The sequence below is a fragment of the Condylostylus longicornis genome, unplaced genomic scaffold, assembly GCF_029603195.1.
Source record: "Condylostylus longicornis isolate FDR11 unplaced genomic scaffold, ASM2960319v2 ptg000048l, whole genome shotgun sequence".
Taxonomy (NCBI): Eukaryota; Metazoa; Arthropoda; class Insecta; order Diptera; family Dolichopodidae; genus Condylostylus; species Condylostylus longicornis.
Genome location: NW_026578017.1, coordinates 18,956,518 through 18,977,652, shown reverse-complemented (window position 1 = coordinate 18,977,652; position 21,135 = coordinate 18,956,518). Strand labels below are relative to the sequence as shown.

General features: G+C 22.5%; 1 protein-coding gene across 1 annotated transcript in view; it reads right to left on the bottom strand.

Annotated features, from left to right (window-relative positions):
- Positions 1 to 9,583: 9,583 nt before the first annotated feature.
- Positions 9,584 to 21,135, bottom strand: part of LOC129610902 (BMP-binding endothelial regulator protein) — a 130,796-nt gene continuing 119,244 nt past the window's right edge. The window contains exons 5-8 of the mRNA XM_055523695.1: positions 19,528 to 19,627; positions 18,388 to 18,564; positions 12,454 to 12,672; positions 9,584 to 11,455 (exon numbers count right to left, since the gene is read on the bottom strand). Of these exons, the coding sequence (XP_055379670.1) occupies positions 10,062 to 11,455; positions 12,454 to 12,672; positions 18,388 to 18,564; positions 19,528 to 19,627 (1,890 nt within the window). The 3' untranslated portion in view covers positions 9,584 to 10,061. The remainder of the gene's footprint in view (positions 11,456 to 12,453; positions 12,673 to 18,387; positions 18,565 to 19,527; positions 19,628 to 21,135) is intronic.

Below are 21,135 nucleotides of genomic sequence, written 5' to 3'. Positions count from 1 at the left end.
AGAAAACTTTTAAAGATTCGAACTTGACTTAATCCAAATGATGCTTACAACCTGATTTATATCAAGTCTCAATAAGGAAGAAGAGAATTTTTTTTCCTGTTTTCGTTTTTATTTATTTTTAATACTTGTACAGGTAAGATATAAGAAAGTTTTTTTTGTTTTTGTCATCATTAACTATTTGTGTATTTATGTTGTGTTAAAAATGTAATATTAATAGTTCTAAGAAAATAAGTGATAGAAATTTTACAAATATTTTGACATAAATTTAAGGTTTATAATACTTTAAAATTAAAAATGATATTTTGTGATAGATGAAGTAATCATAACCATTCATCAATATTAAATTAAAACTTGAAAGTAATGATTTCTTAGACCCAGAAAGACAAAATTTGAACATGCTCTATATTTTCCTGATGTTCATAAAAAAGTTTTGTGGAGCTTGTTTATAAATAATCAAATAAATTGAAAACTAGAATGAAATTCAGTGACTATTTTATTTCTAAAGGTGTCTTACATTGTGATAATTTTCTTAATAAGTTTGGTTTTTGACAGTTTAGTTCTGGTCATTCATCCGTAATGACCAGAAACTTTTTGTCATTAAGCAAACGGAAATTGAATACAATTGGATTAGAAGTATAGTATCACAGATAACACATTAAATTTTTAAATTCAAAGTTGCAAATGGTAATGAATCGGTTATTACAGATATAAACAAAATATAACAAGTACTAATAAAAACAATAAATTAGCAGGAAATTTACAGGTTTAGAGAATGATATTATAATTGCCTAACGAGCTTATTATCAATTAATTGTTGATAAATGTTAATATTTTCGAAGTATTTATGAACCGTCAATCTGTCCATGGTAAAATGGCAAATGTGAAGCAGTTGTGACATAAAACAAAAATTAAAGAAAAAATTATAAAAATTATTCAGTATTTTTTTGAAAGATTTGAAATTTTCTCAATTTTCGACATTTTTTCGTAAACAAATTTTTCTAATTTTAAATATATTTGGAGCCTTCAATAAAAGTTTAAAAATTGCTTTAGAACTTTAAGAACGACTGCAATTTTCAATATAAAATAAGTATCTTCGAATAGTAAGGTACAAACAATATGTAAAGGAACATTCTTCCTTCATTATTATTCGTAAAACGCGTGTTTAAGAAATCTAAAACAAAAAGATTGAAAAAATGAGAAAAAAAATTACAAATAAATTTTTCTTCCGGCGATGTGAAATGATGAAATTGCGTATGATCATCCATAATGTAACTTACACTTGTCGTGTAGCGTAGCACGAGTTAACTTGATTTTCTACTTTCATATCCCATATGCACATATGTATATATGATAAATTGGTTAAATTTTCTACAAGACGGAGACATAAAGACCTTAGAAGTTAAATTATCTAAATATATAAAATAAGAGGTCGGTTGTTTATAGTTATGTTATCGGTCGGTTTTTTTTTGTTTTTTTATTTCTTTTTTTTTTTATTTTATGATATCTCGTTTTAATTTTTATTCTACGCGAAATCTACCAGATATACAATCCGGCAATTTTTCCAGTTATATGATCGTCATTTTTCTCATCACAGGTGTCTGTGGATTTGTTCTTTTTAAATAAATATATATACAATTTCGTTGTAGATGTATGTATATGTGTGTTCTTTTTTTGTTATGTTTTATTTAACATTTTGATTATTATACTTTTGCTGTTTTCTTCTTCTTTTGGAATATTAAAACGAGAAACAAAATCTTAAAATTATTTGAAATATTAAAGAGACACAAAAATTCATAAATAATTCGAGAGGCAAACGATTTTCATCTTAGAATTTATTTATCTCTATGCCATAATAAAATGAGTAGATATTGGTTAAGTTGATTTTTAACTAACTAATATTTTTCCCCAATTAATGTTTAAGAATAACTATATATTTTAAGTTAGTAGCACACTGATAAGGTGAAATTGCATTTTGTATAAGAAAATTTCCACCGATCCACTCATCCACGGAAAAAGTATCCACTGGTTTTTGTAATTGAAAATTTATTAATTTGGCTTAAACCTTTTGTTTGCTTAGAAAATTAAACTTTTAGAAATCATTATTAAGTATTGAATTAATTAAGAGTGATATGGAGAATTCTTATATTAGAGAATAATATATTAATTAAAAAGTATTTAATAAATAAGATTTTCAGATTGCATATCTTGCGGCAAATAACAGTAACTCTTTTTTTTATGACGTGGAATAAGAACTCTTTTAGTGTGGAAGAACTATTGACATATTTTATTTAACTTTGTATAACTTAAAGTTTCACGATTTTGTGAAAAGTCGCTTTAAGAGCGAAGTGCTGCACTAGAAATTGCCTGATATCAGCAATACAAGCAATAATTGTATTTAAAACGAGTTTTTTAATCAGAAAAATTTTTAAGGCTTTTAGGAGAAACAAGAAATTTTCTTGATATATACGATATTTTACATATTACGAAATTCGATATGCAAAGCAAATGGATATCATGGGTTCCAGTATGAACTAGAAAAATCGAGATATAAGTTTGTGTATAGTAAATTTTTCAAAATAGATTCCCATAATTTTTAATAATTGAAAGACAATATTGTATATGACATAGCGCTTATTGCGAAAAATTGACTGTTACAAAACTGTTATATTGTATTTTCATATTTTAAATTTCAAGCATATTTTAAAATTTTCTCTTATAAACTGAATGTGAAACGAGCTTAAAATCTTTGATTTTGTTAGTTATTAAAGATATGATCGCTTTAATCTATATGTATGTATGTATATATGTATATATATTTTTTACAAAAAATATTTTCACCACATCTATACATTTTTTTTAATTCTATTATTTTGCGTTTTTAAATCTTGTTTTCGATTTTTTACCATACATTTTTCTTTTTCTTCTTCTAGTTAGACAGCTTCCCAGCTTTATTTTTTGAATATATCAAATAAATACGTAGCGTTAGATTGTTATCTTTAAGATTATATATATATGTATACATTTATATTATATATTTTTATAATAAGTACGAGAATATATGAAGATTTCTGTTGCTGGTTGTTAAAATTTGTTCTTGTCGTTTTTTTTTTGTTTGATGGACTTTGTTATCAAAGATCTTATGGTATATGTTTATATTAGTGATTTTCGAATATATATATACATATATATATATATGTAATATATATGTGAATGAACATTTAATATTTATCTATACTAAAAATTAAAAAAAAAAATTTAAGTTATATTATGAATTTATGCATAAATAATGTTGGTTGGATAAAGTTTATCAAATAGATAAAAATAAATTTTTTTTTTGTGTTTAATCTTAAATTTTGGAATTTTATATTAATTTGTTATAAATTATTGGAATGGTTGAATAGAAAGTTTTGTATATGTATATATTTAAATTAACATTTATGTAAATTAAATAATCTTGAATAGTTCTACATGTTATTTAGATTTGATTATAGAATATGATTTTCTAATTAGAAAATGTATGTTGTAATGTTTTGTATGCTATGTGTGAGGGTAACAGTATTTTTAGGTTAACAATGAAATTCATTATATTTTTCTATTAAATTGAATTTGAACACTAAAAATAAAAATAAATATTTCGTTTTAGTTAAAAAACATTATTAGTATAAATGAAAAATTTAGAATTTTTTGATCATTTTTTAAATGCTCTCCAAAATGGTTTTAATAACTGTATGTAGATTAATATTTAAAACGTACATATATTTGTATACCTATATTTAAAATGTTTTGATATATAATTAATGAAAATTGGCATCTTTGTTGATTTATTAATTTTATCCTGTCCAACCATTCATATCCACCTGTCTGCTAACAGAATTTGTTAGATGTAAAGCGGAAATTTGATAATCAAAATATATTTTTGTAACAAATCAACTTATATAATAGTCTGTTTAAAAATTTTGTGTATATGCTTTTCCTCTAAAAGCTACAGTCCCTCAAAATCCTAAAGGCTCCATTTCAAGGCAACTTATTTTATTTATTTTTATTTTATTTATTTAATTATTCATCTCAAAATGAGCCTAATTGCTCGTACAGAGTATGATAATTTTAAGAAATATTGCAAAATTATAATAAAATATAAAATTCAAAAGTTCATTTTTTTCATTCAAAAATCAAATAGCAAATTAATATACTTAAGAGAATAACAAAATTTGTGTACAATTTATATCTTGACCAATGCTAAATTATTATTAGTTAAATTATTATATTATTTGCAATGTTTTTTTCTTGTTTCTCTTTCCTTCATTACGAGATACATAAATATTGTTAATTTAAATTAAACCCAAATAATAATTTTTTAAATTTTGCTTTAAAAATTCGCTTTTTTCTGCTATCTTTAATTTTCTTAGGCGGCCTATTGTAATTTATTAAATCTGCGATAATTGATAAAAATAACTATATATCTCTTCATTTTTTGTAAAACAATATTATAGCAAATATCAAGAATATAATATAAAACATAAATAATGTTTAAACTCAAAGTATAACAGTTATTGGAAACAGTTTTTATGAAGTCTTAAATTTGTGCCTGCAAATTGCAAAATTCAAAAATTAGAACAAAATGTCCCTTCTATATCTATTAAATTTAGATACATATATCTTATTAATTTACCAGGACATTAGCAGAATAAAGCAGATTAAATCCACAATTTAGGTTTTAAGGCGAAAAGGTGATGGTAAACGGTCTTCTATCAGAACATTTAATTTAAATTTAAAAATCTAAATTGGCCTTTTAATTTGACCGTTATAGTCATTAACATTTCTGAAAATAATTTTGTTAAACCCCCTAAAAGTATGCAGCAGACATAAAACTAAGAACAATTTGAATAGAATTATTTGTTTGTTTAGATTTAAATAAAAACAACATTTGTTTTTGTTTTTGGTATGAAAATTCATTTTAATATTTTTTTTTGTGTTTTATTATTTTGTTTTAACCATCGTCATCATTTCATATTTATGTTTATATTTTCTATATCAATAATTTTTTTTTTAATACCTTAATACCTCTTTATTTTGTTTGTTTTTGTATTTTATATTTTTATGCTATTGTTATTTTACTTTTTAAATTAATTTAGTGTTTTGTTTTGTTTTTTTTTTAGTGTCACAAAGAATAACATAATTTTTATTTTTATTTCTGTTTTTTTTTTTCATGAATTTTAATAATATACATGTTACATAATAGTGTTACTATCAGTATATCATAATTATTATTATTATTATTATTATTTTATTACTAATATAATTTTAACTAATATAAATTTTTTGTGTTTATTTTTTTTTGTTTTTATTTTTTTAATTTATTTATTTTAATATTAAATGGTCTTATGGTAAAATAATAATAATAGTATGTATGAAATAAATTCTTAAATACAACAATTCATTTTGTAAAACAATTATAATAATTAAATAATAATTTTATTTAATTAAATTCAATTTTAAATAATTATTATTATAATTAAATATCATATATAAATTGTAATATTGTTTTTAAAAAAAATATTTAGAACTAGAAAAAAAAAATTAATAAATTAATCTTAAAAAATAAAATACATTTCTTTTAATTTTAAATTAAAAATTAAATTTATATAATATTATTTTTTTTTTCGCCTATTAATATAATTGTGATTTTTATAGTTATTTTATTAATTTTTAAATTATATCATAAAAAATTTTTTTTAATTATTTAATAAAATCATAATAATAATAAAATTATTACTATTAAAAATATAATTTATAAATTAATTGCATTAATTTAAAATAATAATAAAAATAAAGAAAACAAAATTGTTTTTTATTATTTTAATAATATTATTATTATTATTAAAAATAAAAAATTTAACACATCACTAATAAAATTTATCTAATTAAATTTTACGATTATATTTTATTTATTTAATTTTTTTGTTTAAATAGTTTAAATTTTTGCTTTTTTTTTTGTAGATTAATCAATAAATTTTTTTATGTTTTATATTTTTATACTGATTTTAATATTTTTCTTATTATAATTAATTAGCTATAATATATATATATATATAAATACATATATCTGCGTATAATATATATATGTAATTCAAAATACATAAATATTATATATAGTCTTTTTTTTTATATAGAAAAATAAATTTATAACAAAAAATTTATTTAATATATTATTTATGAATATTAAATGGTTTATTTTTTTTTATTATTTTAAATTTGTGCAAGAAAAGAAGCCTAAAATGTGACATACGAGTAATGTTGTAGATATTAAATTTTGTTAATTTATTTTTTATTTTTAAAAATTGTTTAAATCGTTTAAGTTTTAAGCAAAGAAGAAATTTTTGTTATTGTATAGGGGAGTGCTATTTTTATAAAAGATTACTGATATTACAATTTGTATAAATACGATTATAATGTATGTTTGTTTATTTTTTTATTAATTGTATTTAATTAGAAAATGTTCTCAGTTTTAATTAATTTTTAATTCATTAATATTTAATTATGGAATAATATTAATTTAATTTCAAAATTTTAATTTATTTTAAATATTTTTATTTTACTAGATGATATTTTATTATAGTATATAAGTACATAAATATATTATCATGAATATTTTTAAGTATTAATTATATGATTTGCTTTTTAGTATAATTTATGCTTCATTTTACAAAAAAAAAACGTAATTGTATATTATAAAAAAAATATTTTAACCAAAATAAAATGATTGTGCAATATTAATGACAACATACATATAAATTTTGATTATTACCGCAAGCTTCATTATACAAATATTAAATTCTACGTTTCCGTTTCGAACAACCAGTTATATAGCTTGCCAAATAGATTACGAAAATTAAAAAATAGTATTAAAGTTAAAATAAAATCGAAAAGTTTGCAATTCTATATTGTGTTTGAAAATTGTTTTTTTTCCATAGATTATATTAATTTTTTTTTGAAAAACCGGACTGAAGTTTGAAAATTTCAAACACAATAATAATAAATGGAAATCAATTAATATTACTATCAAAACAGTTATCCGTTTTGCTATAAAAATTCGAAGCAGTTTAAAAATTCGAAGAGAATATGGAATAATGGGGCAGTTGTGAAAAAATAATATTATTGCAAACATCCTTATAACTTTATTAACATACTTTTACCAAGTAAAGTAAATGTGAGTTTAACATTTCAATTTAATTTTCATTATAACGAATAAATTTTAACTGTTATACAGAGATTACTTTATTATATTTTATAGAGAATCGTCAAAATTAAAAATAAATTCAACTCTGTTGCAAATTGCTTGTTTCATGTTCAATACAATTTATATATATGATTTGAAATTTAATATTACATATATTTATATATATAAAGTTTTTATTTTATTTATGCGTACAAATTAATAATATTTTCAAAATATCATTTTTAAGTTATCTACTTTGGTATAGATAATAATGATATAATGTGTTGGAAATTAAAAAATTTCCAAAAATAAATTTTCCTTTCATATACGAGTATATAATATACGATTTAATTAGTTTAAGTGCAATATTTTGATTGTAAATATTGTGTAATTAAATACATACTATATATATATATATATATGTATATATTAAAAATAACCGAATCAAATGATACAAATTTTGCATAAGAAGAATTTTAAAAATTTATAATTATAATTTCTGCTTTATTTTAAAGGGTTCGAATAAAATTTATTAATTAATAATTGTAATAACATATTATATGGATACATTTATACTAATACTAACTGGAATTTGTGTAAACGAACATACTATACAATATGTTTATAATTTTAAAAATATTGCAATAATAATTGTAATAAATGTGGCAAAATTAAAATTAATATCAAATTTTAAGTATTTAATTATCTTATAGTTGTGTTTTGCATTTTACATTTTGCTTATATACCGTTTTTCATCTTGTTTACATAATATGTTCATAGTTAAATTTTGTTAAATTTTAATAAGATAAAAATTTTTAAGAAAAATTTGTGCATGTTTTAGTATATTAAAAAATATTTTTATTAGTGTTATTACCAACAAAAATTTCATAAATTTGGAAAATAAGGAAATTTTAGTTTTTTTTTCATGTATACGAGGGAAGGACAGGATTAATTATCTTCATCGTTTATCTTATCATTTTTTGACGTAAGTGATCGTCTTTTTAATTTAGATAAGAATTTTTTTTAAACTAATTTGGCAGTGCTTTTTTTGTTGGATTAACCATATTTTTTTTATGAATTTATTTATATATTAGTACTTTTTATTTAGTTTTTTTTCTTTAATAGTACTCACAGAAGAAATTAAAAAATTTTTGAAAATTAAATTTTAAAAAGTTTAAATATTAATGCTTCTGTAATCCGAATTGCTCGAAATGAGGAAATTAAAAATCTTAAATTTTTTAATATTTCAATTATCCATCTGCGCCATCTGTAAGTTCATTAAATAATTAGTAATAAGTGACATTCAACGCTTTTACAAAAATTTGATTACAAAAATTTCTTTGGTGTAAATGTTTTATTTTTGTAATTCTCTTCTTTAATTCATTTTTAATAGTTTATATTGGACTTTCGAAAATTTTTACGTAATTGCGTTGTGTTTGATATACAATTCATTTTCTTAAGTTCCAGTTTTTTTTTCTTTTAACTTAGAATTTTTACCCATATTTAAATAAATTATAATTTTTTTTTTTATATTTCAGAATATCATAAAATACAACTGCGTGCAAATTAATAGCAGTACTCGTACTTGAAATTTTTTCATACTAAATTTTTATGAAGCTATTGTTGTAAGACTAAAATATTTTAAGTTTTTTGTTTTGTTATATTGAAATGAAGTTATTAGTAATTATTAGTAATAAAACAAAAATTTATACTAGTAAAGATCTGTGTTTTTATTATTATGCACGCAGTTGTATTTTAGTATGTTGAATTATAGTTCCACTTTATACATGACCAAGCTGAGAACCATTAAAGTGAATGATTAAGTCATAATAATAATGAAAATTTCCTATTACCAGCAGTTTACATTTAAAATTATTCGTATTATTATATTTTTTAAATATATTTATGTATTTTTTATGAAACTTCAATATATCTAATCCTCTTATTGTAGATACTGTGTAATAAATTTTTAATTTAGTAGTTCACATTAAATATTATATATTATATGCATATGTATATTTAAGTATTTTGATTTTTTTGGACAATAGTTTACTTTTACTTTTAATATAATTTTTATTCTTTTCATCTTATTACCAAATTTTAAATAGTGTGTGAAAAATATACACGCATAACTACAGTAATATTATAATTATAATGTTGTGAATATTTTTAATTAAATTAATTATGTTAAATATGAATTTACAATATACATAATGCATATGTATGTATATATACAAATAAAACTTTTATTTTAATAATTAATTTAAATTAAATTAAGTTTATTTAATTATATTATTTTAAAAATGAATTTATATATGTATATGAAATGTATTATGTATGTTCACAAATGAAGCTTATTTTTAATAAATTATAAATTTAATCTAAACAAAAAAAAATACTAATTTCCTATAATTATATAATAATTAATTTCCTTTTTTTTTAAATAAAAATAATTAAATTAATTAAATTTGTAATAACATTTAGAGAAAATTTTATTTGAGAATGTTTTAAATTTTATCTTAAACACAATCATAGCATTCAACATTATTGCAATATACACAAACATTAAAAATACAAAAATAAAATAAAATCTACTCCTTTCATATTTAATACGTGTATTGGTTGCAATTAAATGTAAATTCATAATAGAATTTTATTTTTTATTGGCTTTTTGTTTTTTTTACATAAAAAATATAATTATTTTCCTATAATAATTTAATAAATGTGTAAGAATTAAAATTTCAAATAACTATAAATACATTTTTTTTAATGTAGGGTAATGTATGTATACGTATATATATATATATATATATACATATACATACATCTAAATTTAATTAAATGTTCAGTGCAAAGGCGGTGGTGTTCTACCAGCTGGTTTTGGTATTAACAAAGCTTTCGGTATATAATAATTATGTGGCCATGGTGTTGTTCTACGTCGTTTCTGTGGTTGTTGCTTCTGTTTAACAAAAACTTGTGGTATACTCTCTTGTAATTTATTATTATAATTTATTCGTGTATTTAAATTATATTTTGTTGTTGAATTACGATATGGGCAATTTGTTTGTTGTCTCCAATCTGGTAATTCAAAACCTAATCGCTGACATTCATGTGCATATGCGGCAAAACTATCACATTGACATGCACCATCATAAGGGCATTCACACATATCCATTGAGCATGCATTAAAATAATTTGTTGGATTTAATTCGTTATCACAATTACCAAATATTGCTGATGTACGTAATGGTTCACATATTTCCCATTTTCTACGACGGCATGTCGGTTTTTTAGCTAATTTATCACGTGCTCTACTACATGCTTTTAAACCACCAACTTTCCATGAATTTGCAAAACGCCATACATCTTCTTCAGAATGATTATAACCTTCACGTGATGTTAAATCATCACGTACTAAACCATTAAAATTTCCACATAATCCACATAATTTGTTTTTATATTTTGCTGGTACTAAAACTTGTAAAAAATTATTACCATCCCACTCAATTGTAACACCTAAATCAGTTTTAACTATAACACCATCTTTTATTCGTTTTACATCAACAATATTATTGTAACTATATGGTAAGGTTATTCTAGTACCATTAACTTTAACTCTCAATTTTTGTCCTAAATTAACTCTTAATTCTTTTAATTTCAATGTTACAGTCTTAATCCATGATGAAAGTTTTGTATTACGAGCCTCATTAGTTACACGAATACTAAATGTATCATCTAAACAATCTGCACTCAATTGATATTTGCATGAACCTTGAAAACTGAAAAATTTACCATCATATGTTTTAAAATGTGGATCACCAAATACGGTACAAGTACCGGCACTTGCTTCACATTTTGGACAACATTGACTTTCATGTGTAACTAATGATTCATTTGGTTCACATTTTACAGGCGGACATTGTGTTAGAACACAACGTATTTCACCACCTAGACATCTACATGATCGACATGGTCCAACATGCCATGTTTCATTATTTTGATAAATTTTATCTTGATGAGTACATGTTGAACGTCGAATTTCTGTATTATATTTCGGACAATGCGGACAACAATCATCTGAATTTATTTGTTGTGATTCTGGTGAACATTCTAATATTGGGCAAGTGACACGATTACATATGGTTGTACCATTTTTACATTGACATGATGAACATTTATCTTGGTTATATAATCGTCCATCATCCGGGTATGCTTGTTTACCAAATAAACAACGAGTACCTGTATTAATAAAAAATATATATATAAATATATATGTATATATACAATTAAAATTTATGTGCATAATTAGAATATCAATTAATTTACATAAGTCTTTCTTTTTTTTTGTGTTTTAGGTTCACGTTTTTAATGCACACTAACGATACATTCACTTATATTTGCATTCAGACATTATGTACATAAACATTACGTTTAGATGTATGTATGTAGGTATATAAGATGGAATTAAAATTTCACTGGTATAGTCGTCAACATGATTATATTTGATGGTCGTTCCTGTCGTCGACGTCGTCATTACTATCGTTCAAATCAAATCAGAATTTCTAATTTCTTAATTGGTCATATTGATTTTCAGAACAATTTACATGAAAAGCAAACAACAACAACAACATGGACATTCACGCTGCTGATGATTGAATAATTGGATTCAAGCTGTTCAAGATATGAATTATTGCGATTTTCTGGTTTTTTGATCGCCATGCGCAATCGATTAAAATACTTTTTCGATATTAAAAATGCGAATTCATATTTATTTTTAGTTTTTTTTTTATTTTTTTTTGTTTCTTATTCTTCTAAAGCTTTCTCAGATCTTTTTAAATATGTGCTTGGTATTTTGATTAAAAAAAAAAATTAAGTCAGACACGTCATTAAGAATTGGGTTCATTGGTAAATTTACATATATATGTATGTATGTATATGCATAGATTTGTGTTTATAATATATTTCGATTATTTCTACGATATTAAGCATATTCATAACGAAAATATTTCTTTTTTTTCAGCGTAACGTTTTTAAATTGATTTTAGTTGTCAAAAATATTAAATTTTTTTTTTGATTGTTTTAACTTTATCGTGAAATTTATAATATTTTAAAGTTTATTTAAATAACGTGCTTTATATTGAATACATACATACATATATTGTTGTTTATAGTTTGTAATCTTATATAAAATTCCATTATTAGCCTAAAAAAATGGAATTATGTAATATTAAACTTACTCATTTTACTGGGCAATGACATATATTGCTTTCGTTCTGTACATTTAGGGCAACATTCATTTGGTTTATGCTCCTGTTTTGATGGTGGACATTGTAAAACTGGACAAGCTTTTTTTATACATGTTAGCCTCTTATTTATGCATGTACATTTTAAACAAGGATCTTCAATTGATGTTACTTCTTGACCTTCCGGTACTATATTCCCACTTAATGAACAACCTTTAATTAATAATAAAATAAACATTAATATGTACATAATTAGTATATATATGTATAAATGATTATATAATATTTTCATAATTAAGAAAAATGTTGGGTCAAGCAGAAATTCTTTTTAATGACATTTATAATAATTAATTAAACATTCATATATAATAAATAATATGGAAAAAGGAAAAAATATAAAATCACACAGAGAAAAAAAAATACCATCAATTATGAAATTTAATTAACTATGAATTTTATTAAACCTGTTGAATATGACAATGAAAGGATTTTACTTTTGAGTTAATAATGTTTTATTGTTGTTTTTTTAGCACATTTCCAGCAAAGTTACAAAAAAATTTTCGGTTTCATTTTGTACCGCCCGTCCGTCGTGTAAATATTTAAAAAGCTTCTACAACCATTAAAATTGAGAATTGAAATTTTGTTTACAAATGAATCTTACTGAGAAACCTCTAAATGAAGAATGAAACCTCTATGGTACCTTAGAGCTCTAATAATATTAAATCTTTACAGTTCTATCGAAATCACAAACATTTTCGGCAAACGCAATAAAGTTGCGACCTTACTTATTGTACAACAAAACAATTCAATTTTTGTTCTCATCCGAAAAGTATGCAATTGTACAAGATTGTTTCTAAAAAAAAATTTATTTTTACTTGTTCAGGGGAAATGTGCTATTTTTTATCCAAATTAATTTGATCCAAATTTATTTTTCCTCAAATTTTGATGATAGTTATAATGTTAACTTTACTCTGCATGACTTTTTGTAATTAGTAAATTTAGGAAGAGAAATATTTTTAATAAATGAGGTTCTAAATTGAATTGCCCTCATTTTAAAATTGTGTGGTACAAAAGAAATTTCAGAATTCTTTTACATGATAAAGTTAAACTAAAGCTTTCTATTAACCTTTAAAATTTCGCAGTCTCTATGGTTTCCACATCTCTGGATCATCATTTTATTATTTATAAAATTTGAAGTTTGAATAAAAGACAGTTTTTTTGTAATCAAAAATTATTATTGCCCATTTTCTATTCAAAATATGCGCTGTTGGGTATTTTTCATTATTCATGTTGAATTTCATGACCAATCAATTTTATTACTTCATGAAGATCCCTTTGTAAAACATTGCTTTATTTCGACTTAATAAGAAAAAGTTACATCATAAATATGGTATGGACAGACATGAAGAAAATCCTCATAAGTAAGAAAAGAGTTTCAAGGACAATAAAAAAAAACATTTGAACAAACCTCCTAAATATTTTCAAAACTAAAATATCATCAATCATTCGTCATCATTATTTCACTTCCTGCAATTAGTTAAATTTGAGAATATTAAAAAAAAAATTTTTTTTTAAGTCAATCATTATGTCATGTTAATGCACATCATCGTAATAGCTTCCTAACTAATATTTTCTCCTTTATTTCTTCGAACTCTTCCTCATTAAAATAATAACAAAGCAAAAAATAAAATAAATAAAGCCATCAACATTTAAAAAAACAAATTATACCCAAATCTTTTTTTCATCCATCTGCCTCCATTATAAAATACATAATAAAAAAGAAAAACAAATAAAATAAACATAAAACCGATTTGACCTCAAAGGGAAAATAACAAAATATCTCAGATTAAAAAAAGTTTTATGGTCAAAGGATTATAATTTACGTAAAATAAACAATCGATAAAAACATCAGAAACAAAAAAAAACAAAAAAACAAAAATGCCATCTTTACAATCGTAAATTCTGAGCATGAAAATATCATAAAACGCTTTTCAACGTACTTTAAAAAAAAAAAAAACCTAAAAAACCGAAAAGATAATTGGGATGATTGAATTTCTTAATCTAACAAAAAGTTTATCATCATGACTAATGATTTTTAAAGAAAAATCCAATAATGTTGATGATACCAATTAGAGGACACCGAAACTGATTTAATCAATTGATGATCCTCTCGTCATCAATTCATTCTTTTATATACTGACTTTATTGCTTAATACTCTTGTATAATCCAAAAAGTCTGACAACAAAAATTTTATAAAACAAAAAACAAAAAAGAATGAAATAAAAATGAAAAAATTAAGTAAATGATCAGAGTTTGCCAACTTGAATGGCACTATACTATAATAAATTTTAAGTCCGAATGTTTCAAACAAATTTTGAATGTAAAATAAGTCCAACTGGATGCAAATTAGGGCATCAATTATTCCGAATTTTTATTTAAACGAATTTTTTTTTCTCTTTCTTCTATCCTAGGAGAAGCATAGGGCTAGCGCATGATACTATGTCCTAGTTTCATAGCATCATAGAGTTAACTATGTAGGTGAATTTGAACGAAAATTGGGCATGGTACATGGGCGTCATTAATCAAAATCATTACGAATTCTACTTGATCGAAATTTATACTAATTTTACTTGATCGAATTGAATAGAGTGCTATTTAAAACTAGTTATACATTTGACATTTGATTAACATTTCTAGGGAACATAAACTGTAAAAACGCTGAAAGAAACGGCGAATATCGAAAACGCAAGCGTGCTTTAAAGAATATTTTAATTAAAGGCCCGCAGTTAATACAATCATGGATTCAATCTATCGAAATTTATTTAAATAGACATATTCACTTGTATTTTCATATGTATACTCCATGACTTAAATTTATTATCATAATCAAAGCACAGCAGTATTTCTCTATACAGATGAAAAATATTCATCAAAATACTCTTCTTTAAAAACAAAAGAAGTAAATGTATGTATTTGTTTCTTTTTCTTTAATTTTTTAATTTTTGATAATTCATTTCCCTCTTACCCCCTTCATCTTCCCTTTCTCTAACTCGAACAAAATTACGAATCATCAATTTTTATGATAAAACAATCAAGTTAACTTACTACGCGCCGATTTTTATTACATTCGCCCCTTTGTACATATTCATTTTACTCATATATTGATATTGTATAAATGAGCATGAATGTTCGAACATGCGCGGTATTCAATGCGCCGACTTTGAGATGGAGAAGCAATTTGATATTTATATCAGATATAACCGATCATCACCCATTCAGTAAACATCATCTTCATCATGGACATCATCCTTTACTACTATCATTATGCATTAACATGAAGAGAGAGAGAAAGAGAATAATAAAAATTTATTATATTTTTTGATACAAAAAATAATAAAAAAATCAAAATTAAAACTAAGAAAAACCAAAACAAAAAGAAAATAAGAAATATTACTCTTATTCTCTTTATAGTTTTGTATATAGGATTTTATTTCAGCTGCTGCTGTTATTACTTTATTATGGAATTATACACAGCGATTTTGGAAAATAAAATTGATTTAACTTCTTTAAACTTATGGTCAAGAGGAGACTTAAAACTATAAAAATATTCAAAAGCGAATGGAAGAACAAACAAGAAAAAAAAACGGAGTGGTAATCGACGAATAAGAAAAGTAGAAAAACCTTAAGGCAAGAATTTTGTTTTTGTTTGTAGAATCAAAAAAAAAATATTTAGAGTAAAATGAAAAAAACGTACAGAAATGAACCAAAAAATCTCTGAAACAAAAAGATAATTTTTTTTCATGTATAAATGTAGTTTACCTTTTAAATTTCCCAGGCATTAACATTGAAATAATCTCGTATATTAAAAACCAAAAACGATTCAACAAAGTATAGAAAACAAAAAACAAAAAAAAAAATTGAAAAAAATAACAATAAAAATACCAAGACGACCACCCACTTTGTCTCTTAAAATTGGTCTCTGCAATAAAGGTAAATCGGGTTCAATGAAGAACAAATCAAAACCGAAAGGAAAAAAAAAATTATGAATTTTTTTTTTTTTTTTCAAATATTGTCGTGATTTTTATAAATTCATTCCAAATTAAATTCCTTAACAATTTAATATTCTTGTTTTATTATACATACTTATAAATTTTATTATTGTTTTAAAATAATCATTATTGAAAATTATTGTTCTTTTATATTACTCGTATGTAGGTACATAAAGAGAGCTAAATAAAGTATTTTTGTTCAATAAATTTTGTTAATTAACCAGTTTTACACGAAAAAAATTAAGAAAAATTTAAAACATTTACAAAATTGTTATAAAAATTGTTTTGAGAGAAAAAAAAATATTGATTAAGCTGACAAATAATAAATTGTGTTATGTAATAAATCGCTGTAATCTGCAATCATACAAAATGACGCATTTTTGCTGCAACAGGAATTTGTGCTAAATTTTTTGAGTTTGACTTATTATTTTGAATGTACCAACATTAACCACAGCTAAAAATACAAGCGCCTATATACGTTAGCTTCCTGTTTACTTATTTCTTCCCGATTCCAAATGCCGTATAAAAAAAAGTATATAAATTTAAATGCGTTGGAGGTATTCTTGGAAATTGTTCTTATACATGGCTTGAAGAACAAGTTACAGAATACCATTCTACATCATTAATATTGAAAAATTTTCGTAATTCTGTTCGAAGTCAGGAATTTTGATAAAAGCTTTAATAGTATATGATGCATGATTATTATACCTGCAAAATTTGTTATGCAGCATACAATTTTTAAATAATTATAAATTAACAACTAATTTTGAAAATAAGTCCTTTTTAAGTCTCAGAATTCCTATACCGAAAAAAGACTCTTTCATCCTGAGGAATTTTTTTAAATTTTGTTGTCAATTTATTTAAGTGGCATATAAAGGGTGATTCAGAAAGGTATATAACAACATTTACCATTGGTTAGAGGGTAGAGAATGGATAAACCTTTTGACAAGGTACTTAATTTCAAAGGTTTCCAAATTACAGAAATTTTAACGATTTTTCATGAAATTTCTGCTTTGTCAAGTTTTTTTTCCAAAAAACTTTCGTTTCGAAAAAGAAATTGGTTTCACACAAATAGTTCTTGAAAGACCTAGTAAAGGGCTTAAAAACACCATGTTGCTTTATTTTGTATTTTATGTACTTTCGGAATACCCATATTTAGGAACTTTAGGAAAAATAAAATTTTTCCCTTTTTTTAATTTTTGTTGTATACCTTTCTGAATAACCCTGTATAAATTATTAATAATTTCAAAAAATAGCAAGATAGATGGCAAAAGATTTAAGATTAAGAAAAAGCTCTTAAACACAAAAATTTTCATTTAATTTATTCAACTTTATATTTTAATTAATATGCACTAAAATTTAATTTAGTTTTTAAAATCAAATTAAAAAAAACAAAATATTGATCAAAATTGAATTTTAGCATTCACAACAAAGTTGAAATTTTTTGCGTTGCATAAAATTTAAAACTGAGCGTACAAAAACAGTTTGCATTCAATTTCTTTTTTATTTTATTCGGACAAAATTCATTTAGGCATTAAATACATTGTATATAATTATAAAAAATATATTATGGCTGATCAAACATTAAACCTATGCAAAATAAATAATATGTTAAAATTTAATGCACACCAGATGGTGACACTGAATTCAGGTTTATTCACAAAAATAAAAAAAAAAAAAACAATTTTTTTTTTTTATTTTTGTGAATTTTACAGAACGTTAAAACTTTATTATATCAACTGTCTATTTTCATAATATTTATTGACAGAACAGACTTTATTGACATAATAAACATGAAATTTAAACATACATAATATTTCATTTTTTGTAATAAATTATTGAAAATTAATCTACATATTTAATATTAAATAAACTTACCGTGACATGACGGGCAACATTCATCAGGTCTTGATGGTAATGGATTGTTACATGGTGTATAACATTGAACGGATGTTTTAGTTATAACACCGGAAACACATTTATAATTAGTACAAGAATCATCAGGATCTGACCATTCTGTTCCACTTATATACTGAACTCCTTTATATGTGCATTCTATTAAAAAATTTAAAAATAATATTTTATTAATTATTATTAAAAATTTTTAAGTTAACAAAATTGAAAATTCTGATTTATTTATTTTATTTCATAATATTACTCTGATGTTAATTTAAGTTTATTATATAGAAAATTCTTTATTATTATTCTAGATCTCTAAATATCAAAAATTAAAATCTAGATCCTAGAATCTCAAAAATTCTAGATTCTAAAGTTTCAATTTCGACCCACTTATACCAAGAAGTCGTATAAGAGTATTTTAATTAAATTAAAACTTTTCAAAATATTTCATTAAAAATTATGATCAGAATCTAAACAAAAATTTTCAATATTTTCTAATATTTTGTAAAATTCCTTACACATTTTAGCAACTAATTTATATAATTAGTTTATTTTAAAATATAGTTTCATATAATTTTCAATTTTTGTTAGTTATGCGTAATGAAAATTATGACTTTTTTGCTATTACAATGGTAACTCTATTATAATTAAAAATATTGATAATAAATATGTCGTAACTTAATTATTATATTTTTAAAAGAAACAAGTTTTAATAATAACGTACAGTATAGTCTGATCTCGCAGAGAAATAATCATTTTGTTTATAATAATCAAATAGAGAGCAATAGATCTCTGTCAAATCTTTCTCAAATGAAATTATAAGCCTCCTAATAAGCCACACATAATAATTATTCTCTCTAGGTATATGAATGTACAATGACAAGTAATTTTCAAGTTTTGATTATTGCATTTCAAAATATTCTGACATACTTCACAATAATTATAATGTGAGAAATAATTCAAATAAAATTTAAAACTCCCAAATCCCAAAGATATTTTACAAATTTACGTTTTTCTCTTACTCTTAATTAAAATTTTTCGAAATGTTTTCAATAATTTCATGTTAATTTTATTCAAAATATTTATATGTATGTACGTATGTGCATAAATTTATATTACCTTTACATTTATCACAGCATGTTGTTGAGTTTTTCAATTGTAACAAATAGCAATCATCAATTGACGGACAGCTTTCCTTATCACATTTAACGAAACCATTCTAAAAATATACAAGGAAAATAATAATAAATTATTAATTATTTATAAATTTTGTATATGTTTGTGTATATATTTGTATACAAAATACTTAAATAAACAAAAAAGAACAACAAAAAATATTTTTTTTTTGTGAAAAAAAAAATGTTAATTTTTGCTATAAAAAAAAGATTATATTAATAAAATTTAATTGAATCTATTAAATTTCGGCTGTATACAGCATGTCTAGTAGATTTTCATGTTTTGTTTTTTAGTTTCGGTTTCAACTTTCTTGTTATCGCTGATTTGCAAAAAAAAAAGCAACAAAAAAAAAAACGAAAATTTAAATTATGAGGGGAATAAATTCAAATTCTAAAATATTTTTTTTGTTTTCTTGTTTTCTTCTCTTTTCATATTTTTTATTAGCATTAGATTATGAAATCGTTATACACCATGTTAAGGATATCAAAAAGTATCAGAAAAATATTAGAAATACTGATTAAATCAAAACATTATTTTATATACATACATATGTGTATGTAAATAAACTAGTTATAGATATTCGTACATAAAGAGAACAAAATTCGAATTCGTTAATTATTCGAATTAGCGTTTAGAATTCCTTCGACAAAGAAAGCAGAACGAATTTGTTTGAACAATCATACTTTAAACTGCGTTAATTGCTAAATGTGTTTTAAACGTACTAAACATACAAAACGAATTCGTTTTACTCCTATAGTTATGCAAACTACTCCCTTACATATGCTATTAGCATTTACATCAGCAAGTATGCAAATCACGTACATATGTATAATGTTTGTTTGAATATTTATTATGTGGTTATGTAAATTTATTAAAAATTTTTTCGTATGTTCACTATTTTATTATTGAAATAAATGTGATTAAATTATGTTTAAGTTGTCAAAATAATTATAAGAATGACATACTGGAAATTATACCCACATATGAAATTGGAATTTGATAAAATATTTTTATATTAATTATATATACATAATAAACATACATAAATATGCATAAATTTGTATTGGAAATTAATGTAAAAAGCATAATTAAATTTGCATACGAAATTAAATCCCAAATATTAATAAAATTATTAAAAAAATGTATAATGAGGGTTTACACAAAACGATTGTCATAAAAATTATTTTTAATTTCATATTAATTTTCTATTGTCAAATTGAAAAGTTACTGACCTATAAATTGGGATCGCGTTTTATACTTATATACGATAAATTTTCAATGCATGCAGGTGATTTTTTTTTTGTCTCTTATTTTTATTCTATTCAAACCATATTTATAATATTAGAAGAAAAATAATAAAAAAATACAAGAAAAATGAAAAATAAAAAACAAAAATCAACTGTAATTTTCAATTTTATCTGTTCTTTCTACAAGTATGTATGTAGATTTAAATGACAGAAATTATTAAACGGCAAGGTCGATAAAGGCCATTTGAAAATTTTAAGAAAGCAAAAATTGTTTTAATTTTTCATTTTTTTTATGTTTTTTTTT